The following is an 18761-nucleotide window of genomic DNA, read 5'->3' as shown; positions in this document are numbered from 1 at the left end:
AGTAGATGAGATTCATTAGTTGTTTAATATACTACTATGTGATTTCTTTGTTATTTGCCTAATGAGACCTCCTCTTTAAATTGCCTTGGAACCGTAAATCATTGGCCCGAACTCGTAGCTCCAGTGTAAAATTTTGTAATGTTGACTTGGAACTGGAATCGGCTGTTCTTGAACCGGCGGCATCTCTAGCTTACTCATGTAAGACCTTACTCGTTCGCGACATATATTTCCCAGTATGTTTTATCCTGAGTTTAAAAATTGTCATTTACTCAAATATGTTAAGTCTACTAGAACTGGATCCTGCTAAACATGCTACTCTGATATTAAATGTTAATATAGTAGTATCTATAGATCTGACTGACCAAAGTTTGTAAGTTTTTATGAAATCAAATTATTTCAATAATGATTCTTTTAATTTGTATCGAGCACACTCAATTTTATCTCGCGAAAATGTTCAACAAAAGTTGGGCTAGTTTGGACTAGTACAAATCATAAGCCAAATGTAATTGTTGGGTCATTGTGAAAATTTATATGAAGGTCATTGTGAAAATTTATATGAAAATTGCAAATTATTTCAAAATAATAATTAAGTTTTATATAGGTTCACCATATGTTTAATAACTTGGCAAACAATAACTCAATAATAATACTCCATAATTACGTTACATGCTAGTAATGATAATAATTAAGGAAAATATTGTTCCGCATTTAAAATGTTATCCAATCCAATCCAATAAAATAAAGTAGTAGTAGCATTTAAAAATCAGGGAATAAATTAGCGTATCCGAACACCCAAGGGGTATTTAAGTAAATTTGTAAAAATTCCCCCAGTTTAGGGTTTAAGCTGTATAAATCAACTCACTTTTTCATAATCTCAGCCGCTTTCATCCGCAGCGCCGTTCACGCCGCCACCAGGTAGTTGTACATTTAGATGCTCTACTTGCAGGTTTTGATCTGCTTATGACTGATTTTTCGTTTACTCTTTTGGAACACAACTGAATTTGTTGGATTTTACGGTTTTACCAATCTGTGCTGGAGTGATTTAAGTTGGCTGCTTATTTCAGTCAAAATGGCGAATTCACGAGGAACTTTATTAACTTCGTTCCTTTACAGTTGACAACAGGTTAGCGGCTTCGGAAGTCGGATCTAGAAGAAAAATGTCGGGGTAATTGAATAGTTTATATTCGTAATTAAACAGTTTTTGTTAACTTGATGCGTGTATATCTTACCATTTAGGTGTGTTTGTTCTGCTTTTCTTCTGTTGCCTAGATAGAGGTGAAGAGGTTTTGTTGATACAGTCTCATTCAACCGGTTCTCGGGCTCATACTCTTGCATGTCTTTGTACTGTGTTTTAGGCCACCAATAAATCGCCTATAAATCTATCTCAGATATCCACGAAATGAGGATACCAGCTTTGTTTATTTTGTGCAAATTAAACTATCATCAATTTCAAGTTTTTGGATCAAATGCAAATATGTTCTCACAATGTCAGTCTTCATTTTGTTTTAATTTGCCTTTTGATATTCAGTGGCCGATTTATTTATTCTGAATTTACTCAGTTTTCTTTTGTCACATTCTTGTGATTTACTGTGCCATTAATATCCTCCAGTGCCTTCTATTGCTTTTAAAACTATGAGTACATGATGCATTGTTGAAGGTTTGAAAATTTATGCATTATGAATGTGTATGATTTCATTAGTTAGCTGCTAGACTGTTTCAGTACCTAACATGTCTAATTTGTTACTTTGCAGTGAGGATGCTGTTGTTGCTGAGGCTCCAGCTCCAGCTCTAGCTCTTGGGGAGCCCATGGATATAATGACTGCTTTGCAGCTGGTTCTGAGGAAGTCCAGGGCCCACGGTGGCCTTTCTCGGGGGCTCCATGAAGCTGCCAAGGTCATTGAGAAGCATGCTGCTCAGCTTTGTGTCTTGGCAGAGGACTGTGACCAGGCAGATTATGTCAAATTGGTGAAAGCACTCTGTGCTGATCACAATGTTAGCTTGATAACTGTGCCTAGTGCTAAAACTCTTGGCGAGTGGGCTGGGGTAAGTGATGCCATTTCATCTATATAATCATTTTTGGGTCAAGTTGGGTATGTATTTGTGGATTGGGTACATGGGGCTGAAGTTTGACTCTTTGGCACTTCCACTGCCTTGGAGATGAATGCAGCACCCAATATCAACTTGTTCCTTCAGTTGAATTCAGATAGACATTCTCCTATGTATCTTGAACATCTGAGGGAGCAACATCAGTTTTTAGCTTTTCTTACCTAAATGCTTTACCATAATCTGAGTGTTTATGATAGAATTATGAGAGGCTGGGATAGAAAATACATCCAGAGAATTGTGTTTGTGTGAGGCCAAAGGATGATTGTGGATTTAAATTTCTCACGACGGTCGTCTGATACACTTTGTGTGAATATTGATGTATTTATAATAGAATTATGAGAGGCTGGGATAGAAAATACATCCAGAGAATTGTGTTTGTGTGAGGCCAAAGGATGATCGTGGATTTAAATTTCTCACGACGGTCGTCTGATACACTTTGTGTGAATATTGATGTAATAATCCATTTTTCTGATGGCACCCCTTTATACATTTCTCCAGTATGTAGTTAAAGCTAAGGCTGTGTTTTTGCATTTTTATACATCATGCATAAATAATGATTGATAAAGGTATTGTGTCGGCTGATTTCATGGCACAGATTGGAAATCCCAAGCCTCTAAAATTTCTATCTTATCTTCTAATGTTTCTGTCTTTTTATTGTTGATTTTCACACCTTTTTGTCTTATTTTTTCAGCTATGCAAGATTGACTCTGAAGGAAAAGCAAGGAAGGTGGTGGGCTGTGCATGTGTTGTTGTGAAGGTTTGAGCTTTGACTTTAACCCTTGTGGAGTTTCCCCCAATGCTTTTGTCTCTTTAAATACCAGGAAAATCAACTATATTTCAACTCATGATCACGTTGATATTGGTTTTTGCAGGATTACGGGGAAGAAAGCGAGGGTCTGCATATCGTCCAGGAATATGTGAAGTCACATTAAACAGTTTTCAGGATTTGTTTAACCCTCGGGCATGAAGAGCATTCTGATTGTGATTCTAGGTGTCTAGTGCCCCCTAGTCTCATTTTTCATCACTTTGTGCATCATAGTCTAGAGAGATTGAACCATGACTTCATATTTATATGTTGATGTTGGTGTAAGTTTTATCCCATTGGTGCTTCTTAGTCTAGTGAGATTGTACCATAGCTTTACATGTACTGATTTTTATGGAAGTTATCTGGAATCTTTTCCTATTTTTTTCTGTTTATGTTTGTTCAAGTTTCTGCTAGTTATATTAATGAATCTTCATACAGAAGAGGTAAATTTCTCTTGGTAGTCTTACAAAATTTCCTTGAGAATAAATAGCTGAAGATTTTCATTTTTTCTTGAAATTCTTAATGGTAATTTATCACTAAAGTCTACAGCTGTTATTTAAAGATCTGAAAAAATGCACTCTTATGTTCATCTCTGTGAAAAATAGTTTTAACTTAATCCTCATATTCTGTCTCTTCATCATCATCCTCATTATTGTCACTGTACCTCCACCCATCTGCAATATTCTCTCTTTCCTCTTCCGTCTCTTCACTATCTTCTTTGTATATTTTCTCCTTGAGAGGCCGATGTTTCTTTGCCAAATTCAAATTGACAGGGGAAATAGTAGTAGTCTTGCGGTGAGAAACCTTCGAAGGTGGCAACTTCAGGTTTGGCTTCGGCCTGCTTTGTTTTTGGGCTTTACTGTTGCTACGTTTGGCAGCAAATGCATCTTGATCACTGCCTTCATCCATCTCTTGTTCAGTTTTTGGTTGGTTGGCCTTCGCATTCTCATCTGGAAAATGACCAGGATGCTCTCGCCTAAGATGAAGATTCAGCTTGTATTCATGAATGTATGCCTTCTCACACCCTTCATATGGACAGCCATATGGTCGGTCTGATGATGCAGGGCCCGTTGCTCCTGTAGTAGACTTGGGAGTTTTCATGGGCTTTTCTGGAGGCATAACGTATTTGGGTGTTTCCATCACATTCTGCATGAATTGCTAACCATTAGGTATAGTTCAAGATTTAGCATTAATCAAAAAACAATAATGACCAATCTCATGCACATTCCCACACCATATGAAAGGGGCGCAGTTTAATAACTAAAGGTTCGACGAGTGCAATGACAAAGAAGCACTAGTCTTAGCAAGAACATAACGAATGAGAAACACATGCCAGTGAATGTATAACTGACCGCCTTCCCGTGATGAGATGCAACATGATTCTTTAGCTTGTATTCATGGGCGTATCGTTTTCCACAATCAGGATACGGACAAATATGATAGTTCTCCTGTGCATGCGTTTTCATATGTGACCTAAGATTGAAGTCCAAAGAGAACGCCTGCATAACAGAAAATTATAAGATGTGTGAAACAAGTAGCAATTGGGGAATCAGGCGCGAGGAATTAGCACCAACTGGCACTCACGCTTGTTAGACATAAGACCAAACAGAAAGACTGATGATGGTTCATAGAGAAAATGCTAAGATGGACTTTCTTTGTGGGATGGCAGTGACAATAAATAAGCTAGTGTACTCACCTTACCACAGCCTTCATGTGGACACACAAAGTCTCTCTCCCCAGTATGAATTAAAAAATGCCTCTTTAGCTTTGAACTGTCCAAAAATTTCTGCAAAGCCACAGCAACAGAATTCAGATGACACAGACAGTATAAAGAGATTAACATCATATGATAAGAGAGGCACATAACTCTCTTTTAATATCCAACTTGCTTAAGAATAATATGCCTCCGCATTTCAAAAGGCCCTTCTAGTCACACTTAAGTTAAAAAAATGCTAAGTACGTACTTGTTTAGTAGAAACATATGCAAGATAAAATTTTCATGATACCTACGAAGTACGAAATATACATAGATTCAGATTCCTTTGTTTTGATTAGTAGCAACTCAACAACATACTAACAATATAACATCTCATTCACTACCACTTCACAAGGGTAGTTAGTTGTCCCAAAAACTTCCAGTACTAAAAAAGAACAGTAAAGGGACCAGTAGAAACAACATAGTTGTATCTCAAACCGAAATTTGGCTTAAGTTAAAAGTTAAAACAAAATGAATAATAGGAAAATAGTTTAGAGGTAAACTGAACGAGCAGGAATTTCCTTCCAATTGCTCAGTTTAGTTTCTTTCATTTTCAAGGAGGTATTGATTACAGTTAACTAAATTCCACAAGTTCTTTCTTAAGCAAACCACTCATATAATATATCATGCAATCCTTTCGCTTCTTTTTATTACAATGATCTAATGTCTGCTTAGGTGGAGACTGTTCGGTTAATTCATGGCATTCACTTAGATAATGAAATAGTTCTGATTCCCTTCCAGCCTCCACACAAAGCGAACAATTAGGATAACATCTAGGAACCAACTTTTGGTGTAAATAGTGTTCCTCATATTTTTTTGGTTTAGGTTTATACAGCTGTAGCATGTTTTACTCCAACCGAATAATATTAGTTCTAGGTGTTTTCATGCTCTAATAAAGACAGCTATGCTATTGATGTTAGAATTCAGTAAAGCACATTACCTTCCCACAATTCTCATATTGGCAAACATATTGTCTCTCCCCATGAATATAAGAGTGCTTCCTCAATGTTCCAGCATCTATAAATGTCTTTCCACAGCCTTCATAACTGCACAAGAAGAGAACTTCTGTTGTGGGTTCAGGCTCGGGATCTACCGCCTCTGGCTCTTTAGACTTCTCCTTCTTGGCCCTCATCGTCGCCTCTGAAATCGAATACAAGCAGCTTCGCAGGTCAAATATATTAGGCATTGTCTGCCAATCAAGCATCACACCAAGGAAAAAGAAATTACTACAACTTGTTATATGCATTATTAGGCCAATTTTCTACAACAATCACATGCACAAGAAGCCAACACACAATTACATTTACAGTGATCAATAACCCATTGGTACTACTCACCATTAACCCATTTCAAGACAAGGCATTTCCCACCATTCGAAACAGTATCTTGCGGCACCCTGAAAACGATTTCAAGAAATTAGTAACTTCAAGAATTTACACAAATTAGAATCAATAAAAAAAATTGGGGGGAAACACGAACTCATCATCTAACTAAAATTCAATTTGCGGAGAAAGAATTAAAGTTGTCTTCTTTTACCATTCCTTGAACCATTTAACAGCAGGGGCTCTAGAGCGGGATATGGGACGTCTGTCAAACAGAGTGTGAGTCTCCATGGGGCCAGAAGGAAGCTCAATTTGTCGAATCAACTAAAATTAGGGTTAGGGTAGGAAGAGGTGTGCCAGAAAGTAGAGATTTACCAGAATATTAAGAGCGAGAGCTGTAATTTGGAAGTTTTAAGAGAGAGAGAGTTATAATCCGCCATTGTTCCATAATTCCATTCCTCCAACACCGGTTCGGGATTGCATGCAGATAAACCGGTTCGGTCCGATCCGACCATTTCTAATTTATCTCACACAACGTTTTCCCTTTCCTAAAATTGAACTCTCATATTCATGGGATTAATTAATGGGCCTAAATTTTTGATCCAAATTTGTTACAGTTATTTTATATTTACTGCCAAATTTTTCCATGGACAGCAACGACATTGCTTTTAATGGCCAAATTGTATCAATTTTCTCCCATGATCCAAATTTGTTACAGTTATTTTATATTTACTGCCAAATTTTTCCATGGACAGCAACGACATTGCTTTTAATGGCCAAATTGTATCAATTTTCTCCCAATTTTTGCTGAAATTCCACAATCTGGAAAATTCACTACATTTAAGTTCATGATTTTTGCAACAGAGTTTTAAGATCGTAAAAGTACCAAATTTTATAATTTTAGGGACCAATAACCTTATTTCAAATTAATAAATTCTATATTATTATAATCAGGTTAATAACCATTTAAGTCATAAAAATTGAAATCGAAATATTATATCATGAAATTTCATTAATTCAAATACCTCACCTATATACAAAATATTATCTTTTGATCATGCCAGAACCACATGTTTTAATGAAATAATGTCATTTTTAACATCATTAAAATATATCATTGTATATGAATAAAATAATTGAGAAAAATTAAAATTTCTTGATTTAATATTTTAATTTCAAATTTTGCAAGATTGGCCAAAATTAGACTAAATTTGTGATGTAAATAGCGATTAACTCAACATACTAATAGGGCTGGGTTGGTCAGAGTTTTTCTATATGCCATCAGTACTAGTAATATAGTCTCCCAAATCCATTACGAGGCCATCCACAATAGAAATAGCCCAGCAATAGTTCAGCCATAGCCTAGCCACAAACTCCTTCTGTCACATCATCAGCACTAAAAATCCTCCTGTCACGTCATCAAAACAAGCAAATAGCACAGTCATAGCCTAGTCACATCACTAATAACAATTATATAAAAATGAAATAATTAACAAACACACAATATACAGAATTTAGTTTACGATACAATACGGGAAACATTAATAATACTATTAAAAATTTAAAAAGTACAATAATTTTAAAAAAGTACAATAATTCACTCCTCGTCTCCGTCGTCGTCTCCTCCATCGCTGTCGCCACCATCGCCGCCGCCTCCGTCGCCACCGCCTCTACTCCCGCCGGTCTCCCTCCGTGCCGCCTCCAACTCGTCCTGCATGCTCATGAGCAATGTTTGAAGCAAACTCTTCTCTACGGGGTCCACCGCCGCCCGCCATTCGGCCATCGTCTTGACCATCTGAGCGCGCGTTTGTTGACGCGCGAAGAATTTGAGATCCGCTGTGGATTGGCCAAGGGGGGATGCCGGCTGGACCTCCTGGGAACCCCCGGCGACCCCCCTCACCTCCCGTTGAGCCCGCTTGTGCCCAACCGGGCGAGTTTGGCGAGCGAACGAACGAGGGGTCGGGACCTCCTGGGCCGTCTCAGGGAGGTCGTGGGAACCATCGCTGCTGCCGCTGTAATCACCGGTATAGTTCAGTCGTTGCTTCTTCGGCCAGCCAGCGTCGACACCTACTCGGAACTTCTCGGAGTCGTTCAGCACAAGATAGCAGTTCCAGTAGGTGAACTCCTTATACAACCCGGGCTGGGGGAAGGCTTTCTCCGCTATCCTCCTGCAGTCTTCCTCCGTTTGGCCACTGCTCTGCATGCGGAGGGCGTTGGCGTACAAACCCGAAAATCAGGAGACGACAGCCCTGATTCGGTCCCACCCCTTCCGGCAATCCTCCTCGTTGCGTGGCCTCCCCTCCGAGCAAAATGTCTGGTACGCTGTTGCTATCTTGCCCCACAAGTTGACGATCCTCTAGTTGTTCGAAGCGAGAGGATCATCGCAAACATTGACCCACGTGTAACACCCCGACTTTTTCTACCTTTTTTATTTATTCTCGTAGTGATATCGTTTGTACATCTGGAAAAAAAAAAATTCGGCTTTGTTTTGTTTGTCGAGAGAAGAAATATCATTTTGGGCCTATAACAATTACTCTTTTTCCATTCCAATTTATTTATTTCCAAGCCCAATTCTTTTTGGAACTATTTCTTTTGAAGCCCAATTTTGGAGAAGACCAGGTTAGCTTTTATTTCGAGCCCTTTTCCACTTCCTATTCGATTACCACATTTGAGAAGGAGAAAGAAATCAGTTTTTAATTAGGAGCAAATCTCGGCCAATATCAACAAGATTTTCTGCTCACAATATAGATATATATTTTGCCACAACTCCACGACCCCATATCTTTCATTCAGTTTCGAAAAGAGGGGAAGAAAGGAGTTGCTCTGCGTTCCTTTTCAGATCAGCGATGGAGTCTCGCAGCGACGTGATTTCGGGTGGAGCAGCAGCGGCAATGCGACGTCGACTACACCGTGACAACAGCGGCGCGGCTGTGGTGCCATGTTGAGAAGAAGGCTGCACAAGCTCCAACAACGGGGCTGGACGGCGATGACTCCTACTCCGATCAGCAGCAACGCGCTGATGAAACTCTGAGGAGGGCAGTGGCGGCGGAGGTGTCGCAGCGAGGGGCTAGCAGATCAATGAGAGAGGGCTCGAGGCGGAGCGCGATATAACGGATGGGGATGATGAGAGATAGATGGAGGAGTGACAGCGGCGGTGCGATGCTGATCGGGACAGCGATGGCACTGCTCGTCTGCTCGACGAATCCCGAACAGCAGCAGCAGCGACTGAGCGGCGGCTGTGGCCGAGACGGGCTGAATTTTGATAGACATCCACGACTTGTCTCGAGTCGACGCTGAAGCGGGCTGAAGGAGCTCTGACAGTGCAGCGGCGATAGGCAACCGGCAAGACACAGAGAGGTGGCGGCGGCGCAAATTGTGTGAGAGAAATCACGAGACAAAGAGACGAGAAGAGGGAAGAGGGGAAAGAGAGAACTGAATTAAGGATTTTGTTACGTATAACAATTGCAATTTGGGGAAGAAGTGTGAAAGTGGGAGAAGGGAGTACGTATGTATTTGGGAGTGGGAACTTTTCCAAATTTTTTTTGTTTACTCATTTCTTCTTTTATTTAAGTTTTGGGCCAAGTGAATTTTCTTTGGACTTGGACCCAATGGAATTTTGAGTATATTTTAGTGGTTGGGCCTTAGTTAATTATTTGATGGTTGATCCAACAATTGAAATAAATAGAAAGAAGATGGTTGATCCAACAATTGAAATAAATAGAAAGAAGAGAAGAAATGGGCTAGATCTAAATGGACCGATGGAAATAGAGGAGTTGCGCTCAAAAGTTAAACAAGTGTTGGTGGATTAAAGTGGGAAAGTGTGAAGATAATGATCGATGTCTCGGGCGACCTAGAAAATAAATGAAAGAGAAGAGAAGCATGGAGTCAAAGAAGATTTCCCTGCGTACAAAATTGAAGTCGAAGTAAGGAATTCAAATTCAGAAAATTAAACGAACGAGGTGGACTTTCGAACTAAAGTGATTTCTAGAGCTTTCGTTTTAATATATCGGTGTGAGCATCATGTTATGTGTTATTGATTTATTATATTTATTCCAATGATGAGGCGAGATATGTGATCAAAGTGAAAGTGTTGTTGCGCATGTTATGTGGTGCTATGTGTTGATTTATTGAGTGATATCATAAATTGCTTGGCTTTGATGATGTGATGTGAATTGATGCTCGACCTCAACAGAAAAGTGATTTGTGTGTTAAATACGTTTTTGAGGAAAATAAAGTTTGCAAAGGGAATAACATGCCATGTTTTTGTTTTGAGAAATGCATATCTGTTTGTTTAGCAAGGGAGTTGTCCCTACTAGACCTATTGAAATCGAATTCGGGTCTGATTAGGGAGTAAGTCCCTACTCAGGCTAGTGTACACCAATGGGGATCGTGAGCCGTCTTTTGGGTCGGTCGGTCTAGTGATCGAGTTTGAGGCCACATTCTCGTTCACAGGATGAGATTGATGTTGATGAGATTGATGTTGACGAGATTGATGTTGATGTTGATGTTGATGTTGATGATTGCTTAGTGCGGAGTGAGTCTCTACTATGAGTTTAATCGAATTCGGGTCCTAGCAAGAGTGCGTCCCTACTCGGACTAGTGTACAGGATGAGGACCATGAGTCATCGAACGGGTTGGCCGGTTTTCGTGCTCGTGGAAAGTGGCCCCCTTACACGGCACCCTAAAGAACAGATATGACAGTTTCTTAAATAATTCAAGAAAAAATGGTTGTGCTTTGAAATGATGAGGAAAAAGGATTTGAGGATGAGTTGAAAGTTTGTGTTTGAGATATTTTTAGTGTCTCGGGCCTTTTCATGTTAAAACCCCAAGGTCACTCAATGGTGGCATGATATAACTGTTTTTATAAAATTGTTTTGGCATTTGTTCACTGAGTACATCAAGTACTCAGCCTTGCATGTGTTTTCCTTATGTGCAGGTTGAGCGGTGACGAGCGCGGTGGGTGTTGAGCATAAAAGTGAAGAATGTCTATCAAATGTCTAGAATATGTTGTGTCTTCATACATAGCATTATTCTACTCTCGAAATGCTTCCGCTAAATATTGTTTTTTTTTTAGTTGTTGATTGTTGAGATACTTTGATTTTATTCCCGAATACTTCTATCACTCCCAGACAGAAATGCACCGGCGCTCGGCTAGGCGGTGCGCTAGGCGCCATTGCGGATGGCCTGATAGTGTTTTATGCAAAATTAGTAAATTAAAAAAAGATAAAAAAGAAAAAAAGTAATTTTATTAAGTGAAAGTGTGATCCTATCTCATCAGAAAGTGGCAACTTTAACATTGACCAATCACATAATAATATGAACTACAAATGTGAAAAAGTATCTCCAATCAGCAGCAGGAATGATACTAAACTCCATACATGCAACGGTAACTGCATAAATGAAGAATTGATTGTGACATGTCACATACCAAATTGCTAGCAAGTACTAACAACCAACTTGCAGGAGGCAACAGAAATGGGAAGACAGATTAATCACTTAGGGTACAATAAAACCTAGCATTTTCGGGTGATAACCACCTCGGGTGAGTCGTCCGCCAGAACTCCTAATTTCGAGCGAGGACTACCAGGCGCACATGCCACTAACCTTAGGAGAGACAATGGTCACTTACATTTGAAAACAAGGAATATAAGGGAAAACAGGAACACAAGCAACGCAAACAGGTGCGTTGTAGCATAGCACCGCATGACCAGTCTGGCTTTCTTCCCATGTAAGGGGAGTGATTTTGGTCATCAGCATGCATCGTCAGTTGAGAGGGCTGGTTAGCACTTGGAAACACAATAATAAGTCGAGAAACAGTACTCTACATATGAAGCTGGCCAGAGAGAGAATCCTGACCAGAACTTGTTTCCTTGAGTTTCAGGGAAAGATTAGCTAACTGTTGATCGAGGTCTCTACTCTTGGCACGTCGATGGCTAGAAGATATCTGCTGCTGTGGTTGTGGCGGTTTCTGCTGCTGCTGATATAGGCCTCGCAGTCTTCCTGCTTCTCTCTCCAATACCTCATGTTCGACTGCACATGCATCCCCAAAATGAGGTCTAAAAATATATGGATAAACTTCCATGACTTTAAACAAATTGTCAGTAAGATTTCCAGGAAGATACTATCCACCGCCCAAAAAGAAGATGATCGTTATTCAATTAGATGAGTCAAGATCTTCCTATGAATTATAAAACTTTTTTAACTTATAAGCCATGGAATGGCCTATTGCCCTAAGAAGCATGCTACCTTTAAACAGTAGACACAGCACTAACACTTTACCAAGCATTTTTTTACACAACCTTACCAAGCATTAAGTTGAGACCATTTCGTAACACGACAATCTTAGAGTGAAATACAATAACAATGGACCCGTTTACCTAATAAACCTCCTATCACACCTGGTTTTTTGTTTTGTTTATAGGAGTATAACTGAATTGGCACCCACCAACCAACAATATATATATGCATGGAACTTGCACTGTGAACTAGAAGTTCTAGAACAAAATTTTCTATAGCTCTTTTGAATACAAGTAGGCAGAGTTGATGAAGAAGCACATCCATCCATATTAATTATGGTAGGCGAAAACTCACAATATTTGATTAGCTGCTCCTGAGATAAACTGTCCAAACGTTGCTTCATGGATTTATTTTCCATGCTGAGAATAAGGTTTTGCTGGTTGAGAAATTCAAGCTCAGCAGAAATTTCAGAGCCTTCTGCCTGCAACTATGAAAGTATAGTTATATCCCAAACCTGAACTATAAGCAGATTATACACCATTTTAAGACTTGTAAGCACCGTAGTACTTGCCTGTAGAGATTGAACGTGTCTTTCGAGTTCAGCTATGTATTGAAGCTTTCGGACGCGTGAACGTTGAGCAAATTGCCTGCATTGGCCATTAAAAATCAATTGGACACTTGGAAAGTATATTGAACATAACAGAAAATTGTCTGAAGAGATATGGCAGCTTCAGAAAATGCACCAAATTCTCTAGTGAAGAGGCTCCACAATTTTCAATCATGTGATTAAATATGCACTTGGAACTCAAAAGACAAAATAAAACAACATAGAAAATTGAAGAGTATGTATTCCTTAGATTCATCTTGTTAACAAATCCACTGAAGCTCAATATGTTTACCTAGCAAAACAGTTCAAAGCAGTAGATTACATTCAGATCCATAAGCAACAGCACTGTCACTCCGGACTCATAAGTTAGGCCACATATGTCTAACAGACAACTATTGTATACATTTAAAAGGACTGGAGGCCGATGTAACCACTTAAACACCATATAAAGCTCATCAACATCCATTAAAACAATGACACTAAACAACCAACATAATATAGTTGCACAACTGATTATAGATAAAACTGCGATGCATTTTAGATAATACTGAAAATAAATTTCAAGGAATGGTTATGAATAAGACAAACATCAAGAATATAAAATTTGACATTTTATTTTACCTTGGAGACATCAGTTATTACATCAAGAAGAAAGTGATCAAATGTTTCTTAAAAGAAGAAAATTATATATTATTTAAAAAGAGAACTCATTCTTATATTGTAGTGGCTTGGATCAGAACTTAGTTACCCTATGTCAGTGCAGCTAAGTATAAAATTAAAGAGAAACTAGTACCCTATGTGGTAAAGACAGGTACTCCATACTAGTATAATATAGCATGATCCACATGATCATCTATCACTGCAGTCTGAAGAGGGTGTTTAAGGAATTTCAAAACAGGTATTTCAACAATTTTCTGCTCAGCCTGTCACTTAACTTTCAGTTTTGAATCATGTGACTATATCTATAGGAGAGACAGAATAACTTCTATAAAAAGCATCAGAGACAGAGTTAATTCAGTAACTGACTAGACCTCATAATTGGACAGATTGAGTCCCGTAATAAACATAGGCATCAGACATGCACAAGTTGGAAAAAATCCAATAACATGTTCTCGAATTGATGCCCTTAACCTAAATATAAGTACTACATAAGAATTCAATCGTGTATTTCAAAGTATAACCATAATTGCAAAGTAAAACTTATTAGGGAAAACACAATTTAAAAAGGCCAGGGAACACAAAAGTGAACATGAAGTTCAAACTTTGTTTAACTTGAAAAACAGGCAATTTATATGAAATGAAATGAAGAGGGTGCACTTACTGCTTGGCTCGTTTTGTATCTGTATCTGATGCCAGATTCTTCACGTGAGTGTCTTTTTTCTCAAAGGAGCCTTTTGGATCTTGAGAAAAAGATTCAACATCTGACTTTTGAGCAGAAGAAGTTGGATTTCTATCAACATCCAGTGAGGAGTTCACTGATCCAGCATTCTGGATGGTGGCAACATCCCTAGAAGGAAGGCCACGAGGAGGTGCAATCGAATTTACAGGTGCATCCCATGGCTTGCTCTTTGTTCTGCCAGAAAGGGTTGGATCCAAATAAAAAGAACTTTGCCGCATATCCCTATGAAAATCAAAGTCTTGAGATCCCCATGAAGGGAATGGAATCATATTCTTGAACTTGATATCATCTTGAGCTCCATAGTTCATGCTTCCAGCATTAGCTGTATCAATATATGCAAAAGAATCACTCGACGAGCGACGATGACCTCCTTTACGCACAGGCGTTTCAGGTTCATCAAGGAGTTCATCTAGCCAAGACGGTTGTTCCTCTATCAAAAAACTTTCAGAAGAAGTACGCTGATGATGTGGACTTCCGTCTCTGGGTTTTGGAAGAGCTTTCGAACCAATCACTGAAGTAGGAATATATTCTGCATATGATGGAGATATGCTAGGAAATGGACTTTTAGGAGGCAATAACGGATTCTTCCCATTGTACATCATGTTTCTAACAGTAGATGATCCCTTGGAGTTTTCCATAGCTGGGGAGGCTAGTACCTGTAACAAATATTTAACATATAATATGAGGGATATACATACCGAACTGAAAATAACAAAACCATAAAGATTCTCCACCCACTGGCACATGATGTGTCTACACATGTATCCTTCATCTCACATACAAAATTTACAAAATTATAAGCTAAAGTATAGCAATTGCATAGCAACCAATGAACACACATTTTTAACCAGCTGAAAAGCCAACAGGCTAAAACGACTTTTACATTTCTTCAGCATTTGGAATAAAGAAATTTCATGGGTAGTGGCTTTGGAAAACATATTGGGAGTAAACGTGAAAAGTTTATTAAGGAAAAAATTAATGCAATTTACGTGGAACATAAATTCAACTTTTACAGGCAAGAATGAAAATTATCCATAAATAATACTCCCTCTGTCCGCAATTAGGAGTCCTTGTTGAGTTCGTCACGGGTATTAAGAAATATAAAGGAAAGTGGATAGAAAAAGATAGTGGAATGGTGAGTCTCATTTTTTTATACTCCCTCCGTTCTTTCATCGCTAAGCACTTCTTTTTGGAATGGTGAGTCTCAATTTTTATACTCCCTCCGTTTCTTTCATAGCTAAGAAATGGATGCTTAGTGTGTTAAGTGGGTACATAATAAACTAGGTAAAGTAAGATAGAGAAAAAAAGTAGAGAGAATAAAGTAGAAAAGTGAATGAAGTAGAGAGAAAAAAGTAAGAAAGGGAACAAAGTAGGAAAGAAAAAATGAGTTGATTATTACAACCATTATGGAAATTACTCAAATATAAAGAAACTTCCCAAAATGAAAAAACAACTCAGCTATGAAGGAATGGAGGGAGTATTAGTTTTATAATAAAACGTGACCGAATGAGTTAATGGAATGTGTGACTTATTTCCAAAAGTGAACCGTGACCCCTAATCGCGGACTAACCAAAATGGCAAATCAAGACTCCTAATCACGGACAGAGGGAATAGTATCAAAGAATACAGTAAATATTCCAAATATGAAACCATACAATCAATCATAGATATATCCATCCAAATGGAAAATGATCAAATAGAAGTCTCTTAGCATGCCAACAAAGAAGCTTAGAGGGTGGGGCATTCATCACTTAGAATCACAAAGGTCCGGAAAAAACTATGGTCAACCTAAACCTGGGAGACCCTTCTCTATATCATGTTCCCTTTATGATATTTTACCAAAAAGAAGTTAGAAACATCATAAGTCACGAATTCCCAAAAGGGGAGAAGCTAATTATAATAACCTATCTTTATTTTTACTGCTCATCAATAACTCTATAAAAATGAATAATTTAACCGTAATCATGTTTTAGTATAGTTTCCCAAGTTGCCTCCATCTTCAACGCTCTAAATCAAAACATAGTTGAAACAAATTGTCCATGACATAAATTTATTATTAGTGCGACTAATATATAGCAATGATCAATCCCACTACAACAGCTAGAACTTAGAAGTTCTAATAATAAAATAACACCATTTTTAGATAGACAAAGATAAGTACCGATACCAAAGCATACATCTAAGTTTAAAAGTTTTAGCCTCCTTTTTCTCCTCCCAAAACTAACTCGAGAATGTGATTCAAAACTACTCAACTACCAATTCGCAAAACTTGCCAAACTACATAAACATTTCTAACTTAGAAAACATTATCGACCACATTTTTCTGCTAATAATTGCTCAAAGTAGCTGGGTAGCTAAAAGAGTTGTAAAAGAATATCAGCACGATTTCCAATGCTACAATTATGTCAATTCGACAATATCTAACTAAATGAAGAGCCTCTGTTTTTGAAGTATCCAGTAACATATTTTTACAGGAACGGTAGTGAAAATTTTATGAACTTGATTTAAGCCCCTACGCTAATCCTTTTATAATCAGTCCAATAATTCCAGTTGAAGACTTGGAATTAGTTTTCAAATTTTCTTAAGCCACATTGTTTAGAAGCCTCATGAGCTGAAATCAGCATTAGAACAGACACAGAAAACAAAACCCCATAAAATAAAACTCAGAGCGTGATATAAATCACTAATTAATTGATAGATTGGGGTTGAATGAATGCTTACCTTGGATAATTACGAAGTAAGATCTTGATAATGTAAGATACAATCAAGGAAAATTGATAGTAATAATCGACAAAGAAAATTAACTAATCCTAGGGTTTCTTGTTCGCCGGAAGACCTCTCTGAGATGGATTTTGGCTTCTAGCTGTAAATTTCTCTCTCTACACTACTTGCAGAGGGTTGACGCCTTGGTGGAAATGGAATACGAGAATATTTCGTTTAGCCCCTTATACTTTCATGAAAATTTCTCAAGACCCTAAATTCAAGCATCAGCCATTTTTGTAATTATAATAAGGAGTATTAATTAATTTCAGTAGTGTGTCAATTTTTAATTTGTTGCAATTCGATATACAAATCTAAAAAAAAGGTAACGTAGTATTTATTTGAATAAAGTGAATATGTGAGTTTAGAATTTAGAGAGTGATATGAACATCTGGGCCCTTTTATCCTTTTGATATAAACATTTTTAGATTTCTTTATAATTATTTGATTATTAGACGCATATATGCACAATGTGTCAATGCCCCCAGTTTGTATCACTTATCAGAGCATCCACAACGGTGGTGGCCCAACCCGCATAAGTCGGCGCCGCTGGCACAGACGTGTCTCGCCGCCATGCCAGCGAGCAGGACACGTGGCGCGGGCGATTGGGCAACGGCATAGCCGTTGCCTTTGATTTTTTTTAATTAAAAATCACTTTTTAATTAAAAAAAAGATTAAAAAAATCACTTCCCAAAAAAAATATATCTGTTTATTACCGTTTTTTACCACTTTTTAATTTTTTTTTTTATTTTTTCCCCCCAAAAATACACACTTTCATCTATAAATACCCCCACTTTCACACCAAAAAATTCACATCAAACTACACAATTCTCATCTTCATTCTCCCATATCCATTCTCATCTTCGTTCTCCCATATCCATTCTCATCTTCATTCTCCCATATTAGCCAAAAATTATGTAATTTTTAATTTTTAGTATTTTAATTATGTAATTTTTAATTTTTAGGATTTTAATTATGTCTTTTTTATTTTTATTTGTAATTTGTAATATTTATTGTGTTTTTTTAATGAATTTTAATATTATGGAAATGTTTTTGTTTAATTGAATTTTAAATTGAATTGTGCTCGTCCTTGCGGAAGAGCACAACTGTGGGTGTTGTGCTCTTGCCAGAGAGCAGGCATGAATAGTGGCGTCGGGCACATAACCGTGCTCGCTGGCAAAAGCACGGTTGTGGATGCTCTCACCAGGCTTGATTACATAGATCAAACTAATTACTCCCTTCTTTACCTAAAAATAATAATTCTAAAAACTGTACGAATTTTAATTCAAAAGTAGTAAAATGAGAAAAAATAGATAAATTAATAGCTATGAAAGAGAAAAAATTTAGTATCAAGGGATTGTGGGGTTCATTTCTTAAAATGAAAACTTTCTATTTTTAAAAAACGGGCCAATAAGGAAGAGTTTCTATTTTTAAAAAATGGATGAGTATTATGTACTTATGATTTTATAAAACATATGTTCAAATACAAACAATATAAACAAAAATCGATTGCATATTTCATACGTTAGTATTCTAAGATGGTCGTGTATGATTTTCATACGGAATGCCTATACGAATAAGGATGTTTGGTTAAATTAGTGGCGGATCCAGGGCCTTAAAACGAGTGGGCAAAATAAAATTTATCGGAAGCTGAGCATCCACAATAGCATCGGACTAGCAATAATCTAGCAAAAAATTCCTCCTGCCACATCGTCAAAGCATCCACAATAGCGGACTAGCCGACGCCTTAGCCACCGGCGTGCGGCTAG

At 37.8% G+C, this 18761-nt stretch overlaps 3 protein-coding genes and 2 non-coding genes across 8 annotated transcripts; 3 read left to right on the top strand and 2 right to left on the bottom strand.

Annotated features, from left to right (window-relative positions):
* The first annotated feature begins 828 nt into the window (after positions 1-828).
* LOC121795334 (40S ribosomal protein S12-like) lies at positions 829-3289 on the top strand. 2 transcript variants are annotated; one of them, XM_042193858.1, is made up of 5 exons: positions 829-918; positions 1114-1165; positions 1752-2043; positions 2798-2863; positions 2979-3289. In XM_042193858.1, exons 2-5 carry the CDS (start codon positions 1158-1160, stop codon positions 3036-3038), a joined length of 426 nt encoding a protein of 141 aa, XP_042049792.1. In that variant the 5' UTR covers positions 829-918; positions 1114-1157; the 3' UTR covers positions 3039-3289. The 2 variants fall into 2 exon arrangements, with proteins under 2 accessions (XP_042049792.1, XP_042049793.1); XM_042193859.1 differs by having other exon boundaries at positions 838-915.
* LOC121797572 lies at positions 2355-2451 on the top strand. The gene has a single exon (XR_006049930.1). It is a non-coding gene; the product is annotated as a small nucleolar RNA Z161/Z228 (small nucleolar RNA).
* LOC121797571 lies at positions 2489-2583 on the top strand. Its single transcript, XR_006049929.1, has one exon. It is a non-coding gene; the product is annotated as a small nucleolar RNA Z161/Z228 (small nucleolar RNA).
* Positions 3290-3385: 96 nt separating the features above from the next.
* On the bottom strand, positions 3386-6449 carry LOC121795331 (zinc finger transcription factor YY1-like). 2 transcript variants are annotated; one of them, XM_042193856.1, is made up of 6 exons: positions 6204-6274; positions 6005-6063; positions 5608-5856; positions 4608-4697; positions 4264-4410; positions 3386-4057 (listed from the first exon to the last, which is right to left on the bottom strand). In XM_042193856.1, exons 2-6 carry the CDS (start codon positions 6005-6007, stop codon positions 3524-3526), a joined length of 1023 nt encoding a protein of 340 aa, XP_042049790.1. In that variant the 5' UTR covers positions 6008-6063; positions 6204-6274; the 3' UTR covers positions 3386-3523. The 2 variants fall into 2 exon arrangements, with proteins under 2 accessions (XP_042049790.1, XP_042049789.1); XM_042193855.1 differs by having other exon boundaries at positions 3387-4057; positions 5608-5807; positions 6204-6449.
* Positions 6450-11364: 4915 nt separating this feature from the next.
* Positions 11365-17166, bottom strand: LOC121795330 (uncharacterized protein At4g06598-like). Of its 2 annotated transcripts, none has more exons than XM_042193853.1 (5): positions 16954-17166; positions 14155-14888; positions 12798-12873; positions 12581-12713; positions 11365-12019 (listed from the first exon to the last, which is right to left on the bottom strand). In XM_042193853.1, exons 2-5 carry the CDS (start codon positions 14868-14870, stop codon positions 11811-11813), a joined length of 1134 nt encoding a protein of 377 aa, XP_042049787.1. In that variant the 5' UTR covers positions 14871-14888; positions 16954-17166; the 3' UTR covers positions 11365-11810. The 2 variants fall into 2 exon arrangements, with proteins under 2 accessions (XP_042049787.1, XP_042049788.1); XM_042193854.1 differs by having other exon boundaries at positions 12581-12707; positions 16954-17165.
* Positions 17167-18761: the final 1595 nt, after the last annotated feature.

The sequence above is a fragment of the Salvia splendens genome, chromosome 3 (genome assembly GCF_004379255.2).
Source record: "Salvia splendens isolate huo1 chromosome 3, SspV2, whole genome shotgun sequence".
Lineage (NCBI taxonomy): Eukaryota > Viridiplantae > Streptophyta > Magnoliopsida > Lamiales > Lamiaceae > Salvia > Salvia splendens.
The sequence above is the reverse complement of the archived record's forward strand: the minus strand, read 5'-3'. Positions and strand labels throughout refer to the sequence as shown.

Bases quoted from the DNA above. Each gene is read 5' to 3' on its own strand.
- LOC121795334 (XM_042193858.1), top strand. The intron at 2,044-2,797 runs GTAAGTGATGCC...TTATTTTTTCAG, and splicing joins CTCTTGGCGAGTGGGCTGGG to CTATGCAAGATTGACTCTGA. The intron at 2,864-2,978 runs GTTTGAGCTTTG...TGGTTTTTGCAG, and splicing joins GTGCATGTGTTGTTGTGAAG to GATTACGGGGAAGAAAGCGA.
- LOC121795331 (XM_042193855.1), bottom strand. From the start codon at position 6,280: ATGGAGACTCACACTCTGTTTGACAGACGTCCCATATCCCGCTCTAGA. The intron at 5,808-6,004 runs GTGAGTAGTACC...ATTCGATTTCAG, and splicing joins TGTCTTGAAATGGGTTAATG to AGGCGACGATGAGGGCCAAG. The intron at 4,698-5,607 runs GTAATGTGCTTT...GTGGCTTTGCAG, and splicing joins AATATGAGAATTGTGGGAAG to AAATTTTTGGACAGTTCAAA.
- LOC121795330 (XM_042193853.1), bottom strand. From the start codon at position 14,870: ATGGAAAACTCCAAGGGATCATCTACTGTTAGAAACATGATGTACAAT. The intron at 12,874-14,154 runs GTAAGTGCACCC...TGGCCAATGCAG, and splicing joins GATACAAAACGAGCCAAGCA to GCAATTTGCTCAACGTTCAC. The intron at 12,020-12,580 runs GTGAGTTTTCGC...ATGCATGTGCAG, and splicing joins GGAGCAGCTAATCAAATATT to TCGAACATGAGGTATTGGAG.